The 20172-nt window shown below is 42.9% G+C and overlaps 1 protein-coding gene across 11 annotated transcripts in view; it reads right to left on the bottom strand.

Moving 5' to 3' along the window:
- LOC147634464 (protein ZINC INDUCED FACILITATOR-LIKE 1-like) overlaps window positions 1–14572 on the bottom strand; it is a 100062-nt gene extending 85490 nt beyond the window's left edge. For 5 of the 11 annotated variants that reach the window (XM_086803539.1, XM_086803543.1, XM_086803542.1 and 2 more), the window contains exon 1: window positions 14282–14570. In XM_086803539.1, the coding sequence (XP_086659665.1) occupies window positions 14282–14477 (196 nt within the window). In that variant the 5' untranslated portion in view covers window positions 14478–14570. Of the gene's footprint in view, window positions 1–14281 lie in introns of all 11 variants that reach the window. The other 6 variants (XR_015266752.1, XR_015266753.1, XM_086803546.1 and 3 more) reach the window with 2 other exon arrangements.
- Between the last annotated feature and the right edge of the window lie 5600 nt (window positions 14573–20172).

The following is a 20172-nucleotide window of genomic DNA, read 5'->3' as shown; positions in this document are numbered from 1 at the left end:
AGGACAAGCCATATTAGCCTCATACAAAGGCCCCATCTCCTTTGCACGGATCCCCAATCGGCCAGCCAAATCTGGTGAAATAAAGTTGGCTCTAGCACCTGTGTCAAAGAAAATCAAGGCATTTTGATCTCTCACTTTGCCCCATGCCCTGCACAACTCAGTCTCTTCACCACCTGGCTGTTCCCCAACAAGATCAGGAACTAACCCTGCAGAAGGTTTTGGTTTCTTAGACTTGGGCTCCCCTTTAGTGTCAGAGTCCTTTTGGGACTTACGCTTGGGACAGTTAAAAGACATATGTCCCTCCTCTGTACAGTAAAAACATTTCCGAGCATCCATCAAAGCCTGTCTCTCCTCAGGAGTTCTCTTCGGCATTGGTAACTTCTTATACCGCTTCTCTGTAGACCCTTTTGCATCACGCGAAGCATGCCCTGACTTTTCAGATTTCTTGCTTGAGCTTTTACTTCCTTTAAATCCAGATGAGACCCCAGTGAGTAACGCATTTGCTGTCATAGCATTCTCTATCATCTGCGACATATTTGTTACTCGAGTCTTTATGCAATAGTCACGCACTTCCTTGGGCAGCCCACAACAATACTTCTCCACCTGCTCAGACAAAGGCACTACACGATAGGAAGTAACTGGGAGTAAAGCTTCCCAAAACTTCTTATTATAATCCTCAAGATTTTCACACTTTGATGCATCCAACTTGTGCCATGCTGTCATTACATCCACCTCAAAAGTAGATGTGAGCCATACGGAAGAGAACACCTGCTTAAACTGTATCCAAGTAGATGGTGCTATGCCCTGTAGAAGAAGAGTGGACCACCACTGCAATGCATTGCCCTTGAGAAAAGTCGCAACTTTTCTCACCTTAGAGGATTCCGTGTAATTTCCACCAGAAAAAGCAACATCAAACTGCTGTAAAAAGGTAAGTGCCTTTAGCTTATCTTTGGCCCCACTGAACGTGTCAAATTTCACTGCAGCTCCCCCTTCCTTATAATCCTTCGCCTTACCCATAGGCGTTAGATTATCGTAAGGAAGTGGCTTCACAAGATTGCTACCCCCCAGCATTCATGCCCATCATAGAATCAACATTGCCAGTTCCCACACCTGGCATTCCTGGCATTCCAGCCATGTTTCCAAACATACCACTATGCATACCGGGCTGCATGTCCCCATACATGTTTCCTTGCATTCCGGGCTGTGCATGCCCCCAAACATGTTTCCTTGCATTCCGGACTGCATACCACCATACATATTCCCTTGCATACCAGGCTGAAAACTAGCTCCAAAATTCCTTGGAATACCCATGCCCCCCTGAGGATAACCCCTAGTCATGGATTGGAACACAGAGCCACCACCAAAATAGCCTGGATGCATAGACTACTGTGGAATAGATGGCTGTCCGAAAAAGGAACTCTGTGAGTTGGCACCAAAAGTATGTTGCATGTTCGGAAACTGTCCAAAAGATGGATCCTGTGGGAAGGCACCACTATTGCCCTGAGGTGGGTTCTTAGAACGCACTTTCTTCTTCTTTTCAGGCTCACAACGGGATCTCATAAATTCAGCAAACTTCTCACTTTGAGTGAGCTGCATAAACACATCCATTACACCTGCCAAACGATTTTTAAACTAAGCATCATCTTTACTAGGCATGTCTTCTGGCTGTGTTACATCCTCATATTGTGCATCTACTGCAGCCTGTTCTCCGGCAAGCATATCCTCTTTACTAGGCATGTCTTCTGGCTATGTTACATCCTCATATTGTGCATATACTGCAGCCTGTTCTCCTGCAAGAATATCCTCAGATTCATTTCTCTCAAGAGAGGCCTCTTGCTCTTCCTCTTCATCATAAAAATACTCATCTTCTGTGTCTGACATGCTGCTGAATTTTTCAGCAATGACTTTCCTCGAGACAACCACGAGCTCACCCCCTTAAGAAAGTTGATGATGGGTCCCGACAACGGAACCTTGAAACCCACCTCTGGTAGAAACCAAAGTGCGGTAGACTAGCAGTCACCTTTCCAAATGTAGTCCAGACAAATAACAAATGAACAGGAGCTAGAATGCTCCAGAACAAAAAGGAAAACGACACCTGTTGGCCCCAAAGCTTGGCGCCCCTTTCGGTATTTCTTTATTCACATTCAATGGAAAGTTTAACTGAGTACAACAAAGCCAGTCAAGGAAAGTAAACCTGCATGTCCAATCTGGCAGCCCTCAAGACCTCTTAGCATAGAGGATTCACATACAGATCTGTGAGCCACAAAAGCAAAACACTGTGGTTTCCTCTAATCAACCAAGACAATACAACAGAGCAGCCTTGAGCACACATCTGGCTGTTCCATGTTCATGGCTTCAAACTCAGCCCAAATACAAATCCACTGTCCAACTCTGTTTCCACCCTTCAAACTGCCATACCCCTCCTCTCACAAAGGGCCAAAAGAAACAACTCTGTAGCAGACATAAGCCAGTGGAAAGAGAGATATGTTCAAAGTTTACCAACTGTTATGCGCAGTTCTGCACCGGATGGATTGACCGTACCAGTTTGTACTTACAGCCGCCTGTGTCAGCAATTTTGCAGCACACGTGTGCACCTGACCGTACAGGTTTGTACTTGCAGCACATGTGTGTACCTGTCTGTACTTTTCTCCCTGCAACCACCTCAGAACTGTACTTGTTGCAGCTGTCCTTTTGATGCGCTGCCTGTACCCTGGTGATGCGCCGCCTGTACCCAGGTGATGCGCCGCCTGTACCAGCTGTACAGGACTAAACTGTACCCGCCTGTACCTGCTGGACAGGACTGCAGTACCTGCCTGTTCCTGTCCGTACAGGTCTGCGCCTGCAGCAGCTGATCGCGTCAAAACTTCTGCAGCAACCGTACCTGTCGTACCAGTGTGTACCTGCAGCTTGTGCTAGTCGTTTTGCAGTTGCTGTACTGTACGGCTTCTCTCCACGCAGCCAGCCAACTTGAACCAGTCTCTCTCCACGCAGGCAACCAGCAGTACTCTCCACATAGCCAGCCGACGACTCCTCTCCCAAAAAGCAAGTGAGAGAGAGAGAGAGAGAGAGAGATGGAAAGGAGGAGTGTACTCCAAAAGTAGAATAGCCCTCCCTCCATAAATATCTTAGGCTCCTTTTTAAAGTTGATTAAAGTTTCTAAGGGCCACTTATGCCTAGGGGCCACCCAAGGTCAAAACATTATAAATATTAAATCCCTTGGTCCCCCTTCACACTTGGGAATGTCCACACATATTACTATTTGTTCAGGCACCCAAGTATGAATCATGAAATATTTATCTTGCTCATAGACCACCATGCCCACACTTGTGTTGTTCCACTTTCACAGGGTCATGACATCTGCACTAGACCCAGGCTCCTGACCATAGAGCTCTCACAAAGACACGTGGGACTCTATATGACTAATGACTAACCTTGGCCACCCTTTTGTAGGCTCTTGGCCAGTCATCGGGCGTCCACACTTGGGCGCCCGCCCGTCCATACTTGAGTGCCCATCCGTTAGTCTATCCCTAACTCAACTCGCCAATCAGCCTGCCTAGCTCCAAGCTTCCCCAAACCTCGAAGCTAGTCTTGTGTGCGTGTAGCACAAGGTAGATACACACTGTGCACATTAGGTCCAAGATTCTTAAGGAGTGTCACAACGCCCCTTTTGCTGGACACCCTAGGGTACACAGGACATTATCGTTAGTGAAACACACTTTTTATTGGCCAAAGCAAGTAATAAATGGGAAAGTACCGGATTGCTAAGAACACATCAAGGCCACGATTCTATTTGGGTTGTGGTAGATATCTTGACAAAAATGGCTAGATTTTTACCACGACACGGAAGACCATTACAGCTACGCAATTAGCAAGGCAGTTTATCGAGCAATTGTTTAGACAGTACGGGTTACCGCACGACATAGTCAGTGATAGGGACTCTAAGTTTACCAGTGATTTTTGGAGACTTGTTTTTGAGAAGTTGGAAACAACTTTGAATTTGAGTTTCTCATATCATCCTCAATCTGATGGCCAGACTGAAAGAGTGAATCGGATTTTGGAGGATATGCTTCAAGCATATGTATCCAAAAGGCAGAGTTCATGGGAGGATTATTTTCCTATGTTAGAATTTGCATATAACAGTACTAAGTATACGAGTACAGGTTTTAGTCCTTTCATGCTTATGTATGGTTTTCAACCTAGATCGATCGCTATGTGTTGTGTCAAGACCCAATTTCTGCACGAGTTTGTAATTAACAAAGTTGTGTGAGCTGCCAGGGTCTAGAAGAATGTAAATTCTATGGCCATTCACTCTCCATAAACTCGGAGAAGATCATGCAAGCCAAAAACTTTAGAGTTGAACAGACAATCAGAACATGTACTAGGGCGAGAAAGTACAGTAAGTGACGTACTTGTCAAAGACAACTCGTTAGCTGCCTTTGAGTTGGGTCCTGCGTTGGTCTTTACACCCTTTTGCTTCGAGCACTCGTTACGCATATGTCCTTTTTCTTCACAAATGAAGCAACGTCCCTCCTTCTTGAGCTTCAAAGTCTTAAGGAGACGTTTTTTCTTCACTGGGATCGAAGTTGAATTCTTTGAAGGTTGGTCTGAAGACTTTCCTTCTGTCGTGCTAGTGCAGAGAACTTCCTTTTGTGCTTGTTCCCCTGCTCGGTAACAGGTTTAGACTTGGAAGAGACCGTTGTATCATCATAGATACGAGCGGAATGAATGGCCTCATCCAAAGTTTTGCATTTATTGATTTTAACCTGTAAACGGTATGAGTCGGGTAAACCGGCTACGAAGAAACCCAAAAGAGTTGTGGAATCCATCTTCGTAGTTTTCATCTACAAGTCCCTTAATTTCTGAAGATAGACCTCATAAGTAAGGTTCTGCGAGGTCATGGTCAAAGTAGCAAACCGGGCAACAACATCATAGTCATCCTCTTTCTTGAGGAATTCTTTCTTGAAGACGTCTTCGAACTGTGCCTAGGTTGTTGGTTTAGGGTTGAGTTCTTTCCACCAAAGCAAAGCATTGCCTGAGAGGAAACCTGCTGCTAATTGGATCTTTTTGCCATCGTCATATGAATTAAACTGAAAATGGACTTGCCACTTATGTAACCAAGTATCCACTATCTCTTTGGTACGCTGCTTTTGCTCGCCCCCAAACTGTTCCAGAGTAATATTGGGGCCTAAAGCAGATGCCAAAGTATCCATACCCGAAAGAGTAGATAGGGTAGTGGTCAACAAAGAGATGGAGTTCTGTAAAGCCTGCATCCGTGCGGCGATTTGTGCTTGACGTTCCGAGGAAGAAGCTTCGAGAGCAACTTTAAACTCTTGGAAATCTGATTTTGAAACAAAATAGTCGAAAAGATCGCCATGTGTGGCTTCCGTAGCCGGCAGGTCTTCACGTTCGGAAATGGGCTCCAACTCGGATTCTTGGGTCGACATCTTGAAGAGAGCAAGGTGAGAGAAGTTTGATCTTGCACAAAGAAGAGTGCTAGAGAACTTGAGAGCTTGAGAGATGTGTGGCAAGAAGCCCACTTAAGGGGAATATATAGGCTTCCCCAAAAGCTAACTTAGCTTTTGCTTTTGTGTTTTTTTTTTTGTAAAAAAATAATATATTATTATTATTATTATTATTATTTATTTTCTTTAAATTAAAAAAAAACACTTATAAAGCAAAGCATGGTGTAGCACACGGTAGATACACATTGTGCACAACAAGTGCCTGCAAGTACAGATTGGTGCTGTTGCTTCCTCCAGTGTTGTTTCACGAGCTGAACTTGGTAAGCTCTGTTTCTGTTCATCTATCTCTCTTTCTACTGCTTGATGTCTGTTGCAGATATGTGTTATCTGGCCCCTTGTGAGAGGAGGGGTATGGCAGATTGACAAGGGTTGAGACAGAGTTTGGACAGCACATGTATGTTTGAGCTGAGAAGATGTATCATGCACTTGAGTTATGCCAGATGTATGCCCATGGCTGGCCTGCTTAGTGATCTTGGCTGATCAGAGGGAGGCACAGTGTGTTGTTTGAAGACACGGATCTGTGTGCATAGATCCTCTGTGCTGAGAAGGATTTGTGGGCCGTCAGATTGGACTTACAGGTGTAAACTCTTGGCTGATCTTTGTGTTGTACTCAACCATTCATATTATTTTAATTGAATAAAGAAATACCGCAAGGGGCGCCAAGCTTTGGGGCCAACAGGTGTCGCTGTGTTTTCAGATTTGGGCACTCTAGCTCCAATCTGCTTTGTTTCACATCTAGACTACAAGTGGACGGGTGATTGCTAATCTACCGCACTCTGGTTTTCTATCAGAGGCCGGTTTCAAGGTTCCGTTTGCCGGGACCAATCATCAACTTTCTGAAGGGGGTGAGCTCGTGGTTGCTTTGAAGAAAGCCATCGCTGAAAATTCAGCAAACATGTCTGATACAGAGGAAGAGTACTTCTATCATGAAGAAGAAGAGCAAGAGACTTCTCCTGAAAGAGATGTATCTGAGGATATTTTTGCAGGAGAACAGGCTGCAGATGTTGAGCCTTATGAGGATGTAACACAGCCAGAAGATGTGCATGGTAAAGAGGATGATGATGCTCGGTTCAAAGATCGCTTGGCTAGTGTTATGGATACTTTTATGCAGCTCACTCACAGAGCGAGAGATTTGCTGAATTTTTGAGATCTCGCACAGAGCCCCGCACAGAGCCCCAGAAAAAGAAGAAGAAGGTTCGTTCGAAGAATCTTCCACAGGGTCATAGTGGTGCCATCCCACAGGAACCATCTTTTGGCCAGTTTCCGAATATGCAGCATGCTTATGGTGCAAACTCTCAGAGTTCCTTCTATGGACAGCCACCTATTCCTCAGCAGAATATGCATCCAGGTTATTTTGGTGGTGGCTCGGTGTTCCAATCCATGACTGGGGGTTACCCTCAGGGAGGCATGGGTATGTATGGGCCTTTTGGAGCCAATTTTCAGCCTGGCATGCAAGGGAATATGTATGGTGGTATGCAGTCCGGTATGGCTGGAAATATGTTTGCAGGCATGCAACCTGGGATGCAAGGCAATATGTTTGGTGGCATGCAGCCAGGTATGCATAATGGAATGTATGGAAACATGGCTGGAATGTATGGTATGCTTGGCATGGGAATGGGAAATGTTGACCCAATGATGGGTATGAATGTTGGGGGCAGCAATCTTGCGAAGCCACTTCCATATGACAATCTAACGCCTATGGGAAAGGCGAAGGATTACAAGGAAGGGGGAGCTGCAGTGAAGTTTGACACTTTCAGTGGGGCCAAGGATAAACTTAAAGCACTTACCTTTTTACAGCAGTTTGATGCTGTTTTTTCTGGTGGGAATTACACAGAGTCCTCAAAGGTGAGGAAAGCTGCCACTTTTCTCAAGGGCAATGCTTTGCAGTGGTGGTCTACTCTTCTTTTGCAGGGCATAGCACCCACCACATGGGTCCAATTCAAACACGTTTTCTCTTCTGTATGGCTCACATCTACATTTGAGGTGGATGTTATGACCGCATGGCACAAGCTGGATGCTTCAAAGTGTGATAGTTTGGAGGATTATAACAAGAAGTTTTGGGAAGCTCTACTCCCAGTGACTTCTTATCGTGCCGTGCCATTATCTGAGCACGTTGAGAAATATTGTTGTGGGCTGCCCAAGGAGGTACGAGATTATTGTATAAAGACAAGAGTAACGAACATGTCACAGATGATTGAAAATGCTATGACAGCTAATGCGTTACTCACAGGTGGTTCATCTGGGTTTAAAGGCAGTAAGAAATTGAGCAAGAAAGCTGAAAAATTTGGGCATGCTTCTCGTGATGCTAAAGGGTCTTCAGAGACAAAGTATAAGAAGTTGCCAATGCCCAAAAGGACTTCTGAGGAAAGACAGGCTTTGAGAGATGCTCAAAAGTGTTTCTACTGTACTGAAGAGGGGCATATGTCATTCAATTGTCCCAAAAGAACGTCCAAAAAGGATCCTGACAATAAAGGAGAGCCCAAGCCAAAGAAACCAAAGCCTTCTGCAGGCTTAGTTCCTGATCTTGTGGGGGAGCAGCTAGGTGATGAAGCTACAGAGTTGTGCAGGGCATGGGGCAAAGTGAGAGATCAGAATGCTTTGATCTTCTTTGACACAGGTGCTAGAGCCAACTTCATTTCACCAGATTTGGCTGGCCGATTGGGGATTCACGCAGAGGAGATGGGGCCGTTACATGAGGCAAATATGGCTTGTCCAGGGTATGCAGAACCCGTTACTCCTATCATTGGGAAGCTTCGGCTTCATTTGCAGGGTTATGTGGACAGCGAAGAGTTCTTCATCATGCCTTTGGATGGCTGTGATGTTTTGTTGGGGATGCCATGGTGCCACAGGGTACATGCGGTGGTGGATACTTACAATAGGAAAATTACTCTGACTCATAGAGGGAAAGAGCATGTATTGGATGTAAAACTCAAAGGGGAATCTGTTCCTATTGTATCCGCTTCGGCAATTTCATCAGTAATGAAAAAGCATCTTTCCGCGTACTTGATTTATGTAAAGGATGCACAGGATGATGAGTCTAAGTCTAATTTGTCAATGTTAGATAAGGACAGGGCTGATTTCTTAAGTGGGTTTCAAGACTGTTTTTCCAAGTCATTGCCAGGAGAATTACCTCCTGAGAGGCCAGAAGATCATGCCATAGATCTGATTCCTGGTAGTACTCCACCGAATAGACCGCTGTACCGTGTTAGTGCAGCCCAACAGGAAGAGATTATGAGTCAGGTGCAGGAGCTTTTGAATAAGGGGTTGATTCAGCCTAGCTCATCACCCTTTTGCTCACCTGTGCTCTTAGTGCAGAAGAAGGATGGTTCTTGGCGCATGTGTATAGATTACAGGGCGCTGAATAAGAATACCATCAAGAATCGATTCCCCATACCGAGGATCGATGACATATTGGACCGCTTACAGGGCTCCACAGTTTTTAGTCGTATTGACTTGAAAAGCGGGTATCATCAGATACGCATTAGACCCGAGGATGTGCATAAGACAGCATTCCGAACCACGTTTGGGTTGTATGAGTTCTTGGTTATGCCCTTTGGTTTAACGAATGCGCCTGCCACATTTAACAGAATGATGGACAGGATTTTCAGGCCTCATAGAGAGTTTGTGGGCACATTCTTTGATGATATGATTGTGCATTCACGAACTGAGGAAGAGCATAGAAGGCATTTGGCCATTGTGTTTGCAGAACTCAGAAACCATAGGTTGGTGGTTAATGGCAAGAAGAGTGAGTTCTTTTTGCAGGAGATACATTTCTTGGGGCATATTGTGTCTGGTCATGGAGTCCGTATGGATCCAGCAAAGGTGGAAGCAATACTTAATTGGCCAGCTTTGAGGACCGTGCATGATGTACGCAGCTTTCTAGGATTGTGTTCCTATTACAGGCGTTACATACGGCACTTTGCTGAAATTGCTTCGCCTCTTCATGCTTTGACGAAGAAAGCAACTCCGTTTAGATGGGCTGATCGGGAAATTACAGCATTCAAAAAGCTCAAAGAAAAGCTTACTTCGGACCCAGTATTGATGTTACCGGACCTCCAAAAGGCTTCTGTTGTCCAGTGTGATGCATGTGGAAGTAGCATTGATGCAGTTCTCATGCAAGAGGGACATGTCATAGCCTATGAGAGTAGAGTTTTGCAAGATGCTGAGAAGCATTTACAGGTGTATGAGAAAGAGATGTTGGCTGTAATTCACGCTCTTTCTACATGGAAACACTACCTGCTTGGGGCTGATTTCACTGTGCAGACAGATCATCAGACCTTGCGTTACTTCCTCACGCAGACTAAGCTTTCAGAGAAGCATATGCGTTGGGCAAACTTTTTGTCAATGTTTCACTTCCAGATTGTGCATGTGGAAGGCAAAAAGAATGTAGTGGCAGATGCTTTGTCACGCAAGCCACAGGTCTCTGCAGTTTCACTTGCTTATCATCATGAGCTTGATGAAATGAAAGAGCAGTATGCCCATGATGAGGATTTTGAAAGGTTGTATGATCAGATGTCTGAGGGTCAGCGGCATGAGCACTACACTCTCAGAGATGGGTTTTTATTGATGCATGGCAGACTGTGTGTTACCAGGCCATTGCGACTCAAGGTTATGATTGAAAGTCATGCTCCACCGTATGCAGGTCATAGAGGTATTGACGCCACGGTAAAAGCAGTGGAGACTTTCTTTTATTGGCCAACCTTGAGAAGAGATGTTGATGCCTTTGTGAGGCAATGCATCGTATGTCAGAAGGTAAAGTTTGACTGTCAGAAGACACCAGGGTTATTACAGCCTTTACCTATTCCGCATAGACCTTGGGAGAGCATTGCCATGGATTTTGTATTTGATCTTCCACGGACACAAACGGGAAATGATGGCATCTGGACTATCATATGCAGGTTCAGTAAGCAGGCTCATTTCATTCCCGTGCGGAAGACAATTAAAGTGGATCATATGGTGAAGTTGTTCATGGCGAACATCTTCAAGTATCATGGCTTGCCTACGTCTATCATTAGTGACCGTGATCCACGGATGACGAGTTTGTTTTGGAGAGGGTTGTTTGACAACATGGGTACAACTCTCAAATTTTCATCGTCATTTCATCCACAGACAGATGGTCAGTCAGAAGAGGCTAACTCTACAGTGTTGGATCTTCTCAAGTGTTATGTGTCAGAGCACAAGCAACAATGGGAAAAGTATCTTCCTTTGGTGGAGTTTGCATATAACAACACTGTACATAGCTCGACAGGCAAGGCGCCTTTTGAGATTGTAGAAGGAGGGAAGAAGGTTCCACCCATTTTCAATACAAAGGATAAGATCTTTGAGGCTGATCAGTATGTGGAGAGCTTGGATGAAGCTTATCGGAGAGTTAAGTTGGCCCTCCAGAAAACTCAGCAGAAGCAAAAGAAAGCCGCAGACCGTCACAGACGTGATTTACAGTTTGCATTGGGTGATTGGGTTCTTTTGCGCTTTGAAAAGGCTAGACTCAAGAAGATGAAGGGTAAAGAGCGCTTATTCCCTAAGTTGAGCATGCGATATTATGGGCCTTTTCAGGTTTTGGAAAAGATTGGTGAGGTAACATATCGTTTGAAGTTACCAGATCACTGGAGGATTCACAATGCTTTTCACGTGAGTCTTCTTAGACCTTTCCGTGGGGATGTGCCTGAGGATGTATCAGATGAGGCTCAGCCGGAAGTTGAGGAACTTGATGAGGTTCTGATTCCAGAGCAGATACTGGCACATAAAGAAAGGAAGGTACGAGGTAAAGTTTCCCGTCGCTATCTTGTGAAGTTCAAGTACTATTCACCGATGGATGCGAAGTGGATGGAGGAAGGTGACTTAACAGATTCACCTCAGGTTTTGCAGCTTTATCTCGATGCCTTTGAGTAAGAGCCGACTCTTATTGTGGCTCATTCAGGTTCAGCAGAGCATGGGTCTGGAGCATTACCTGATGCTCAAGAGGGGGGTAGCACCTCCACTCCCTTGATACAGACAGGCTCAGATGACATCTAGAGGTCGCTTGGTGCAGATTTTTATCTCACCCGAAGGTACTGAGGCTGACAGTACATCTGTTTATGGGACTTCTATGATATATGTGTACTAGTCACATGGAGATTGTTGTGGATATGTATGGTTCACAGTGGTATACAACTTGGACTATTACTATGCCATTGGTTTGCAGTGAATGATGATACATGTGTATGGCTTAGAGAGATTGGGACGCTGATCTTGCCATATTGTATATTTCACTTTGGATATTTTGATGCATCACCAGAATGCAATCGAGGACGCTTGCCATTTTTCAAGAGGGGGTTATGTCATGGCCCTGTGAAAATGGAACAGTACAAGTGTGGGCATGGTGGTTGCAGAGTCAAAATATTTTATGATTCACATGGGGGGGTGCCCGGACAGAGTTTAAGATGTGTGGACATCCCTAGGTGTGAAGGGGGGAACTAGAAACATTAAACTTTAATGTTTATTAAAGTTTGCCCCTAGGCCTTAGTGGCCCTAGGGAACTTATTAAAGTTTGGGGCCCTAGGGATTATTTTGGGGAGGAGTGTTTCTCTCTCCTCTCTCTCTCTCTCTCTTCCCTTTTTGGGAGTCGTGTAGCAAAAGTGGAGGAGTTTCTTCATGCGCATAAAAACAAGCGTGGAAAAGCACAAGAGAAGGAAGGCGACTGCTGTTTTCTGTGTACTGCTGTTGTTTTTCTTCTGCATGAACAGTTGCACTTCCCACGTGTGCAGTCCGTACAGTGCAAATACAGGTGGCTGCTGATTTCTGCTGCAAACGTTATGTTCCCTCTGCTGGATACTCTGCGCACACGCCCAGTACAGGCTGTACCAGCAAGTACACAGCCCGTACCATACTGTACGACTGCCGTACAGTGTACGGACAGTCAGGTACAGCAAGTACAACTGCTGTAGGCGGCATTAACAGGTGCTGGACAGGTCTGTGTACTCAGATTCAGGCAGGTACAAGAGTGGACAGCCGACTGTTTGTGCAAGTACAAGTCCTGGCACGTATCCCGAGGCGGTACAGACGGGTACAGTGCTGATTTTCAGATCTGTATTTTCAAGGACAGCATAAGAGTGAACATCAGGAGGAGGATACAGGCAAGTACAAGCACACGTGTGAAGCAGGGTTGTGGATACAAGTGCCTGCAAGTACAGATTGGTGCTGTTGCTTCCTCCAGTGTTGTTTCACGAGCTGAACTTGGTAAGCTCTGTTTCTGTTCATCTATCTCTCTTTCTACTGCTTGATGTCTGTTGTAGATATGTGTTATCTGGCCCCTTGTGAGAGGAGGGGTATGGCAGATTGACAAGGGTTGAGACAGAGTTTGGACAGCACATGTATGTTTGAGCTGAGAAGATGTATCATGCACTTGAGTTATGCCAGATGTATGCCCATGGCTGGCCTGCTTAGTGATCTTGGCTGATCAGAGGGAGGCACAGTGTGTTGTTTGAAGACAAAGATCTGTGTGCATAGATCCTCTGTGCTGAGAAGGATTTGTGGGCCGTCAGATTGGACTTACAGGTGTAAACTCTTGGCTGATCTTCGTGTTGTACTCAGCCATTCATATTATTTTAATTGAATAAAGAAATACCGCAAGGGGCGCCAAGCTTTGGGGCCAACAGGTGTCGCTGTGTTTTCAGATTTGGGCACTCTAGCTCCAATCTGCTTTGTTTCACATCTAGACTACAAGTGGACGGGTGATTGCTAATCTACCGCACTCTGGTTTTCTATCAGAGGCCGGTTTCACAAGGCCACTGACCAAGAGGGCTCCAAAACAAGAAAGAAGAAAGAAATTCAAAAGAAGAAAGAAGAAAGAAATTATATTAACAACTAAAAGTGTTACAATACAACGATGAAGTAAAAATATCATGCAATAAAGATCAAACAAATCTAGCTTTAAAAAAACAAAACATCCATGTCTATTTGGCCAAAAGGGATCAATTTGTCTCCTCTGCATCTAGGACCTCATACACTCTCTAGATACGACTCTCTAGATACGCCGCCTATGCTGAAGCACTCCTATATCTCTGAAGGATCTTTCAAAGTTGGAGCTGCCGTGCAGAGGGTTGTCCTTGGATGTCTGGAACACTTTAAGTGGTCTGGCCAGTGACTCTACCTGGTGGGGGGGACTAGCAGAGGTAAAGAGAATTCCATTATTTCAACCAAGCACTTTCTAAGCATTCCTAGGGTGTATCCTGATAGATCAAATGAACAGGGAAGCGTTCGTTTTTCAAAAAAAAAGAGCAAGAGACTATGATTAAAGTAAAGATCACAGAACATCTGATGTGTGATGAGGGTCCATGGCATCGCATGGGGAAAAATCTTGACCCGTTTGCGTGAATTTCACAATCCACACCATCGAGGCATTAGTCAGGCATATTGAAGATGGACATCAAGTCGGAACCTTAAGGTGGAGGTATATGTTGAGGCTAGTGGTCCCGGTTCAAAGAGCAAGGTGTGGAGGCTGCAGCAAGCAATATACAGACTTGGTAGCCTCACTATTTCTGTACACTTATTGATGGCTATACAGACAGTAGATTCACAGTTAGAACTGGAGCTGTATACATTAATTACACCTAAATAAGACTCTAAGTATCATCACATAAAACTTGAGCTGAACACTAACGCAATCACATATAACTTGAGCTAAACACTGAGTACTAAGTTGTGTGTGTGTGTGTGTGTGTGTGAGAGAGAGAGAGAGAGAGAGAGAGAGAGAGAAGTGTGTTGAAAGATGCGAGCTGTACCGTTGCAAAGCACTAGGATTGCAACGAAAGAGAGCTCTTTCGTCGGGGCACCTTTGCTCGCGATCTTGCGGAGGTTGAGGGCGCAACCGGGGCAACCTTCCACATGAAAGCCAGACCCATCGCCATTGATGCCACCACCACCACCCAGCTTCTCCCCCTCCTCCTCCTGCAAGAGGGGGCGCTCCAAGTCTGCCATAATCTAGCTGAGCTTTCTTTGTGATGGGATCAAGACGCCGCCCTCGCTCCTTCTTGTGTGGGTGACAAAGGCCGGCGTGCTGTGCATGCCTTTTTGCTCCTTTTTCCTCCTAAAACTGGCGTGCTATGCATGTCCCTTTCCTTTCCCCTGGGCTCCTTGGTCCCACCTAAACGTAGAATCCAACTTCAATTGTGTTCTCCAACCTTTAAAGCTGTAAAGTTGTTTTTGGAAATAAATATATATATACATATAACTACTTTCCAAAATAAATGGTTTAAACATAGAATATCAAAACGTGTATAGCTTGCATGTACTTAGGGTACCATATTTCTTGGAGCTAGTCCTCTTTCTGTTTTTTTTAAGTAAATACATATAGTATTAATCAAAAGAAAGCCTTTACAAAAAGTTCAGTCCTCTTTTGTTTGGGAAGATGATAGATGGGAACTTTTATGCAAGTTGCTTAATTGTAATGTAAATGATTAAACTTTGGCCAAGGGCCTCTCTGAACTTTTTGTAAAGGTCATTTATACGTTATATATATATATATATATATATATATATATATATATATATATATATATATATCCTAAAATCATCAAATGTATTATTTATTGAATCTATCAACACCCTATGACAACCATCCATACCTAATGTCCTTTTTTTGGGGACTAAGAAAGTAAAAGATTCTTCAATATATTGATACCTTAAGAATATTCTCACTATAATTGTGGTTTTGTTTTTTTAGACGTATACCTAGGTGTGTTTGATTTGTTCTTCTATAAACAATCATTAAATAGTAACATGCCTTGCTTGCATAAAAGTTAATAGAGGAGAATATCACTCCTTAACTTGTGATACTTTTTGTAATGTGCCATTCTTTTCTACATGAGGTGGAGGGTAGTCCCCTCTCTCTCTCTATATGTATCTGGGACTTTGAGGTCATGTGAATACTTGCCAATAGATTGAACTCTTGTGTTGGGAAAAAGGTGGAATAATCCATCGGCTCACACAAGCTACCCCCACCATGTAGCTCCCTTTTCCCTTCTTGCTTTTTCTATGGCAATTATGCTTTATAGCATCCCTTTCTAAAACAGGACACTTATCGTTTTGTTTGGGAAGACCTCTATTGAACTATAACCAAAGATTGTGAGACCCTCCACCCATTTCAAGCCCTTGCCACGCTTCCTCCCTCCTATTCTCGAAGGCTCTTTCCCATTTTCTTTATATAATCTATAAATATTCCCTCTTAAAAAGTTAGATTTTTGGCAACTACCTATTGTTTAAGCCCCTTCAGTTATCACTTTCTAGGTGGCCAGTGTTCGTTGAAGGAGTGGAAATATTGGACGAAATTCCTTTCCAAAAAAATGATAGCTGAAGTTTCTAAAGTTTGCAAAAGTATATATAAATATATATGTAATTTTTTGATAGCACTCCTTTTCATTCATTTCACAAAGGTTCATAATTTCCTCTTTCTTCCACATTTGCCTTCCTACCAACTAACAAGGGTGACCTTTACTTTTGATGGATAGATGGAAAGAGCCTTTAACTATAATATTACAATCATCAAGACCTTCAAGTCATTCAAGCATAATTTGTTAACTCTCAATTTGATTGTTGTCAATGTGAAATAGCCTTAAGTTGATTGTGAGTTTGTTCTGTATGATATCTTTTATGTGATGATGCAATGAGCATAAATGAAATGCCCAAGGGAATGTGAATGAAATCAATTCCTGTGCATGTTAAAGTACAATAACTATGGCCCTTCACTAGGAGATATGGAACACATGGAGTATGTTCCCTTCTCTTATGAAGGGTCTTATTCACCTTATCCCAAAAGGTGGTGATAAGACGAATATTGGTCACAAGAGAGGTCTATCACATTGCTTGGGACTACCTACAAAATACTTACCAAGGCAATAAGCAGAGGTTGCAATTAGTATTGCAGGATGTGATTCATGATGCATAGAATTGAAAGAACGCTACATATGGATTAACTTGGATTAGTCTAGCTTAGCCTAGATTAACCTTGATTAGCTTAGATTAGAGGAGGAAAGCTGAACAACTAGGGTGTAATGTCATAAAGGTCATAAAGCATGTTAAAAGGTATAAGGACATAAAAGACACAATAGCTATTCTTCAAGTGGCTTATATATCCACTTACCCTAAAATTTATCCACACTAGCCCATGCCCAAAGCTTATGTGGCTAAACTCGAATGTGTACATGTGCTAGTAGAAAATAGCTTTGTTACAACCCATCCCCTCCTTCAATGATTTCGTCCTCAAAATCGAAGGGTGGTCATGCACAACAAACACATACAATAGGTTATATATAAAGCCAAAAATCGCATCCATAACTAAATGTCAATATCATCGAGATATCATCTCACCAAGGGCATATGACACCTCCCAGATGAAATGGAAAGGAATGTTGAGCAATGATGATGACGAGGCTAACAATGCATCCTCCTAGGTTAAATGTGAAGCCAAGGAGTCACCCGATCATAGCCATAAATCTCGTCCCACCTGGATCAAAAGGGTATGTCATATCACCCCAAGTCACCCCAAGTCATGAGCGTGCAATGACCACCTAGATCAAATATGAAGGAACGCTGCCACATTGTCGAAAGGTGGTCACCTCACCAAGGATGCTCAAATCGAATAGAAATCCATGAGATATGTAACCGATATCATGGTCTAGATATCCACCAAGGTTGAAAGCGAATGTGTCATGATGGTGTGCCACATCAATAAGCACAAGGCTCTTAAGATGATCTCCGGTATGGTCAGAAAACGAATGCCCAATAAATTGTATGCACATCAATGCATAGGCATGTTAGAATAGTCGGCACGTCTCTATCCACCACCAGCTCAACCAGGATAAGGTGGATCATGATAGATAGGAAATAAGATGATAGAGAGGAAATAAGATGATAGAGAGGAAATAAGCGGGACATGTAGTACATTTTGAGAAAAAGTAGGAATAGAGCCTAAGCCCCCCCCCCCCACACACACACACACATGGCACATTTACATATATATACACCGAGGGGAGGGGGGCACTTGGGCTTCTTTCTTATCCACCTTATCCTGGTTGAGCTAGCACCTCGCATAGAGACGTGTGTCTCCGACTATCTCAACAAGGCATCATGAGCATCCCACAAGAATGCCTCATAATCCAAGTCAAGGCCTGGACCAAAAACTAATGTATCATCACAAGTATGGTATGCCTCCATCAATGGCACCTCCATAATCACTTGATCTATGAAAATGCCTAAGTCAAATGTAAAGCTCTCAAAATCCGTGTGATCTGTGTGTATACTCATGCCATCCTAGGAGGAATCACCTCAATAAAGTCATCGCTACTCTCATGCACTATACTTGACTACTCAAACACATGAACTATACCCAAATGAGTGATGTTGTTAGTCATGAACTCTATGGGCAACTGGGGACGCCATGCGATCATTGCTTTCACATATGAATGTGGGTGCTGCCATTATTTTAATTCCATATGTGAAGTATGTAGATCGGGTCAATATTTGTGTATGGGATGCGCCTTTTAATTTATATCATTTTCTTGGATTAATATGTTTAATCAGCTGTCTGCGGTGCTAGTATAATATAGTCATGATTAATGTGTTTAATCGGCTTTGTGCACTTACTAATATTATTTTGGTATAGGTGATGATTGAGTGGCTGACTACTACTATGTGTTATTCGCGCGGATGGAACATGTGCTATACCACAATGAGATATCTTGGAAGACATGTGGACAGAAGGGGGTTTCTTCTACTTTTCAATTTTTTGCTAGAGATTTTGTTTGGCCTAACATGCGTCATGACATTGCAAAGTTTGTTTCTAAATGTGTTATATATCAAAAGATAAAAAGTCATAAAGGAAAGAAATTCGGTTTACTTATGCCTTTACCTATTCCTAATGAACCTTGGTAACAAATAAACATGGATTTCATTTTTGGTTTACCTTTGACTGTAGCAAGAATGATATGATTTAGACTATTGTTGATAGATTTAGCAAATAGGCTTATTTCATTGATGCAAAAAGACATTGACTACTTATCAAGTTGCACATATGTTCATTAAACAAGTGTTTGTGCATCATGGATGACCAAAGATTATTGTCTCTGATAGAGATAGAAAGTTTTGTAGTGATTTTTAAACTACATTGTTTGACAATCTTGGTACAAAACTTGATTTTTTTACTGCTTTTCATCCTAAGTAAAATGGTTGAACTGAAGCTACAAATAGCACCATTCTTGATTTTCTTAGATCCTATGTTTTATCCCAGCCTAAGCAGTGGGACAAGTATTTACACATTTTATAATTTGTATATAACAACTATCCTCACACTGCTACCAAGAAAGCACCTTTTAAGATAGTCTATGGAAAGACTTTGCCAACTCCTATGACTCATCTTTCACATTCTATAGAGGTTGCAGACTCATTTGTTAGAGACTTTGACCAAATCCAAAGATTAGTGAAAGAGAACATTCATAAGGCACAAGAAAAGTACATGAAATATGTGAATCGTAACGCAAGCATGTCATCTTCAACGAAGGCGACTATGTACTTCTTCGCATTGAGAAAAGGTGACTATGTACTTCCTCCCTTCTGACCCCGTCTCAAAAAATAAAAAATAAAAAGGAGACTCAAGTTTGTAGAGACCAAGCCTGTAGTTAAGCTAGCTCCTAGATTTTATGGACCTTTAAAGATCATTGCAAAGATTAATAACAATGCCTTTAAATTAGAGCTGCCTTCTAATTGGCATATTCATAATTCTTTTCATGTTGTCTTTTGAGACCATTAAGGGGACCTCTACCTTCTCGTCCTATGCTAGAAGAACCTCCCAAATTAGTAGATGAAGAAGAACGTATGGAACCTAACTCTATTAGTGACCATGAGACCACCACACACACTGGCAACACTTATGTCAATTATCTTGTGACGTTCAAGAACTATCCTATTGAAGATGCTAAATGGATGCCAGAAAGGTTTTTCTATTCTTATTAGAATGTCATCCACTCATACCATACACACAATTGAGGTCAATTGCAACCCGAGCAAGAGGGAATGTTAGTCATGAACTCTATGGTCAAGTGGGGACATCCATTGCTTTCACATAAGAATGTCCATTATTTTAATTCCATATGTGAAGTATGTAGATCGGGTCGGTATTTGTGTATGGGATGTGCCTTTTTATTTATATCATTTTTCAAAATTAATATGTTTAATCAGCTATGTGCACTGCTATGATATAGTCAAGATTAATATGTTTAATCGGTTGTGTGCGCTAAGTTATGGACTATGTGTTAGTCACGGGTGGAACATGTGTTGGACCACAATGAGATACCTTCAACCGTTTAGACATGTGATCACCTCTTAGGTTTTCATATTTGGCATTTATATATTTGGAAGGCCTTAGCCTTGAACATACCAAATAGTATTTTTATGCTTTTGGTAGGCCCAAGACTCTATAATTAGGCCTGCTATATTTTTGGAAGGAGCTTGTATGCTTAAACACTCAAAAAGATATTAGGCTTTATTTTTAGAGTATCTTTTGTAAAAGCAGGCATCAATATATTTAGATATGGGTGAGCATTATGATAGGCTACAATCACCTAAGGGGAGATTGAACCCAACCATGTGTCGATGGTGACTTCTTCTCTATTTTCAAGCT

Source organism: Cibotium barometz, chromosome 10 (genome assembly GCF_041138505.1).
Source record: "Cibotium barometz isolate CiBa-2024 chromosome 10, ASM4113850v1, whole genome shotgun sequence".
NCBI lineage: Eukaryota > Viridiplantae > Streptophyta > Polypodiopsida > Cyatheales > Cibotiaceae > Cibotium > Cibotium barometz.
Note: the sequence above shows the minus strand (reverse complement) of the source record. Positions and strands in the feature narration are given on the sequence as shown.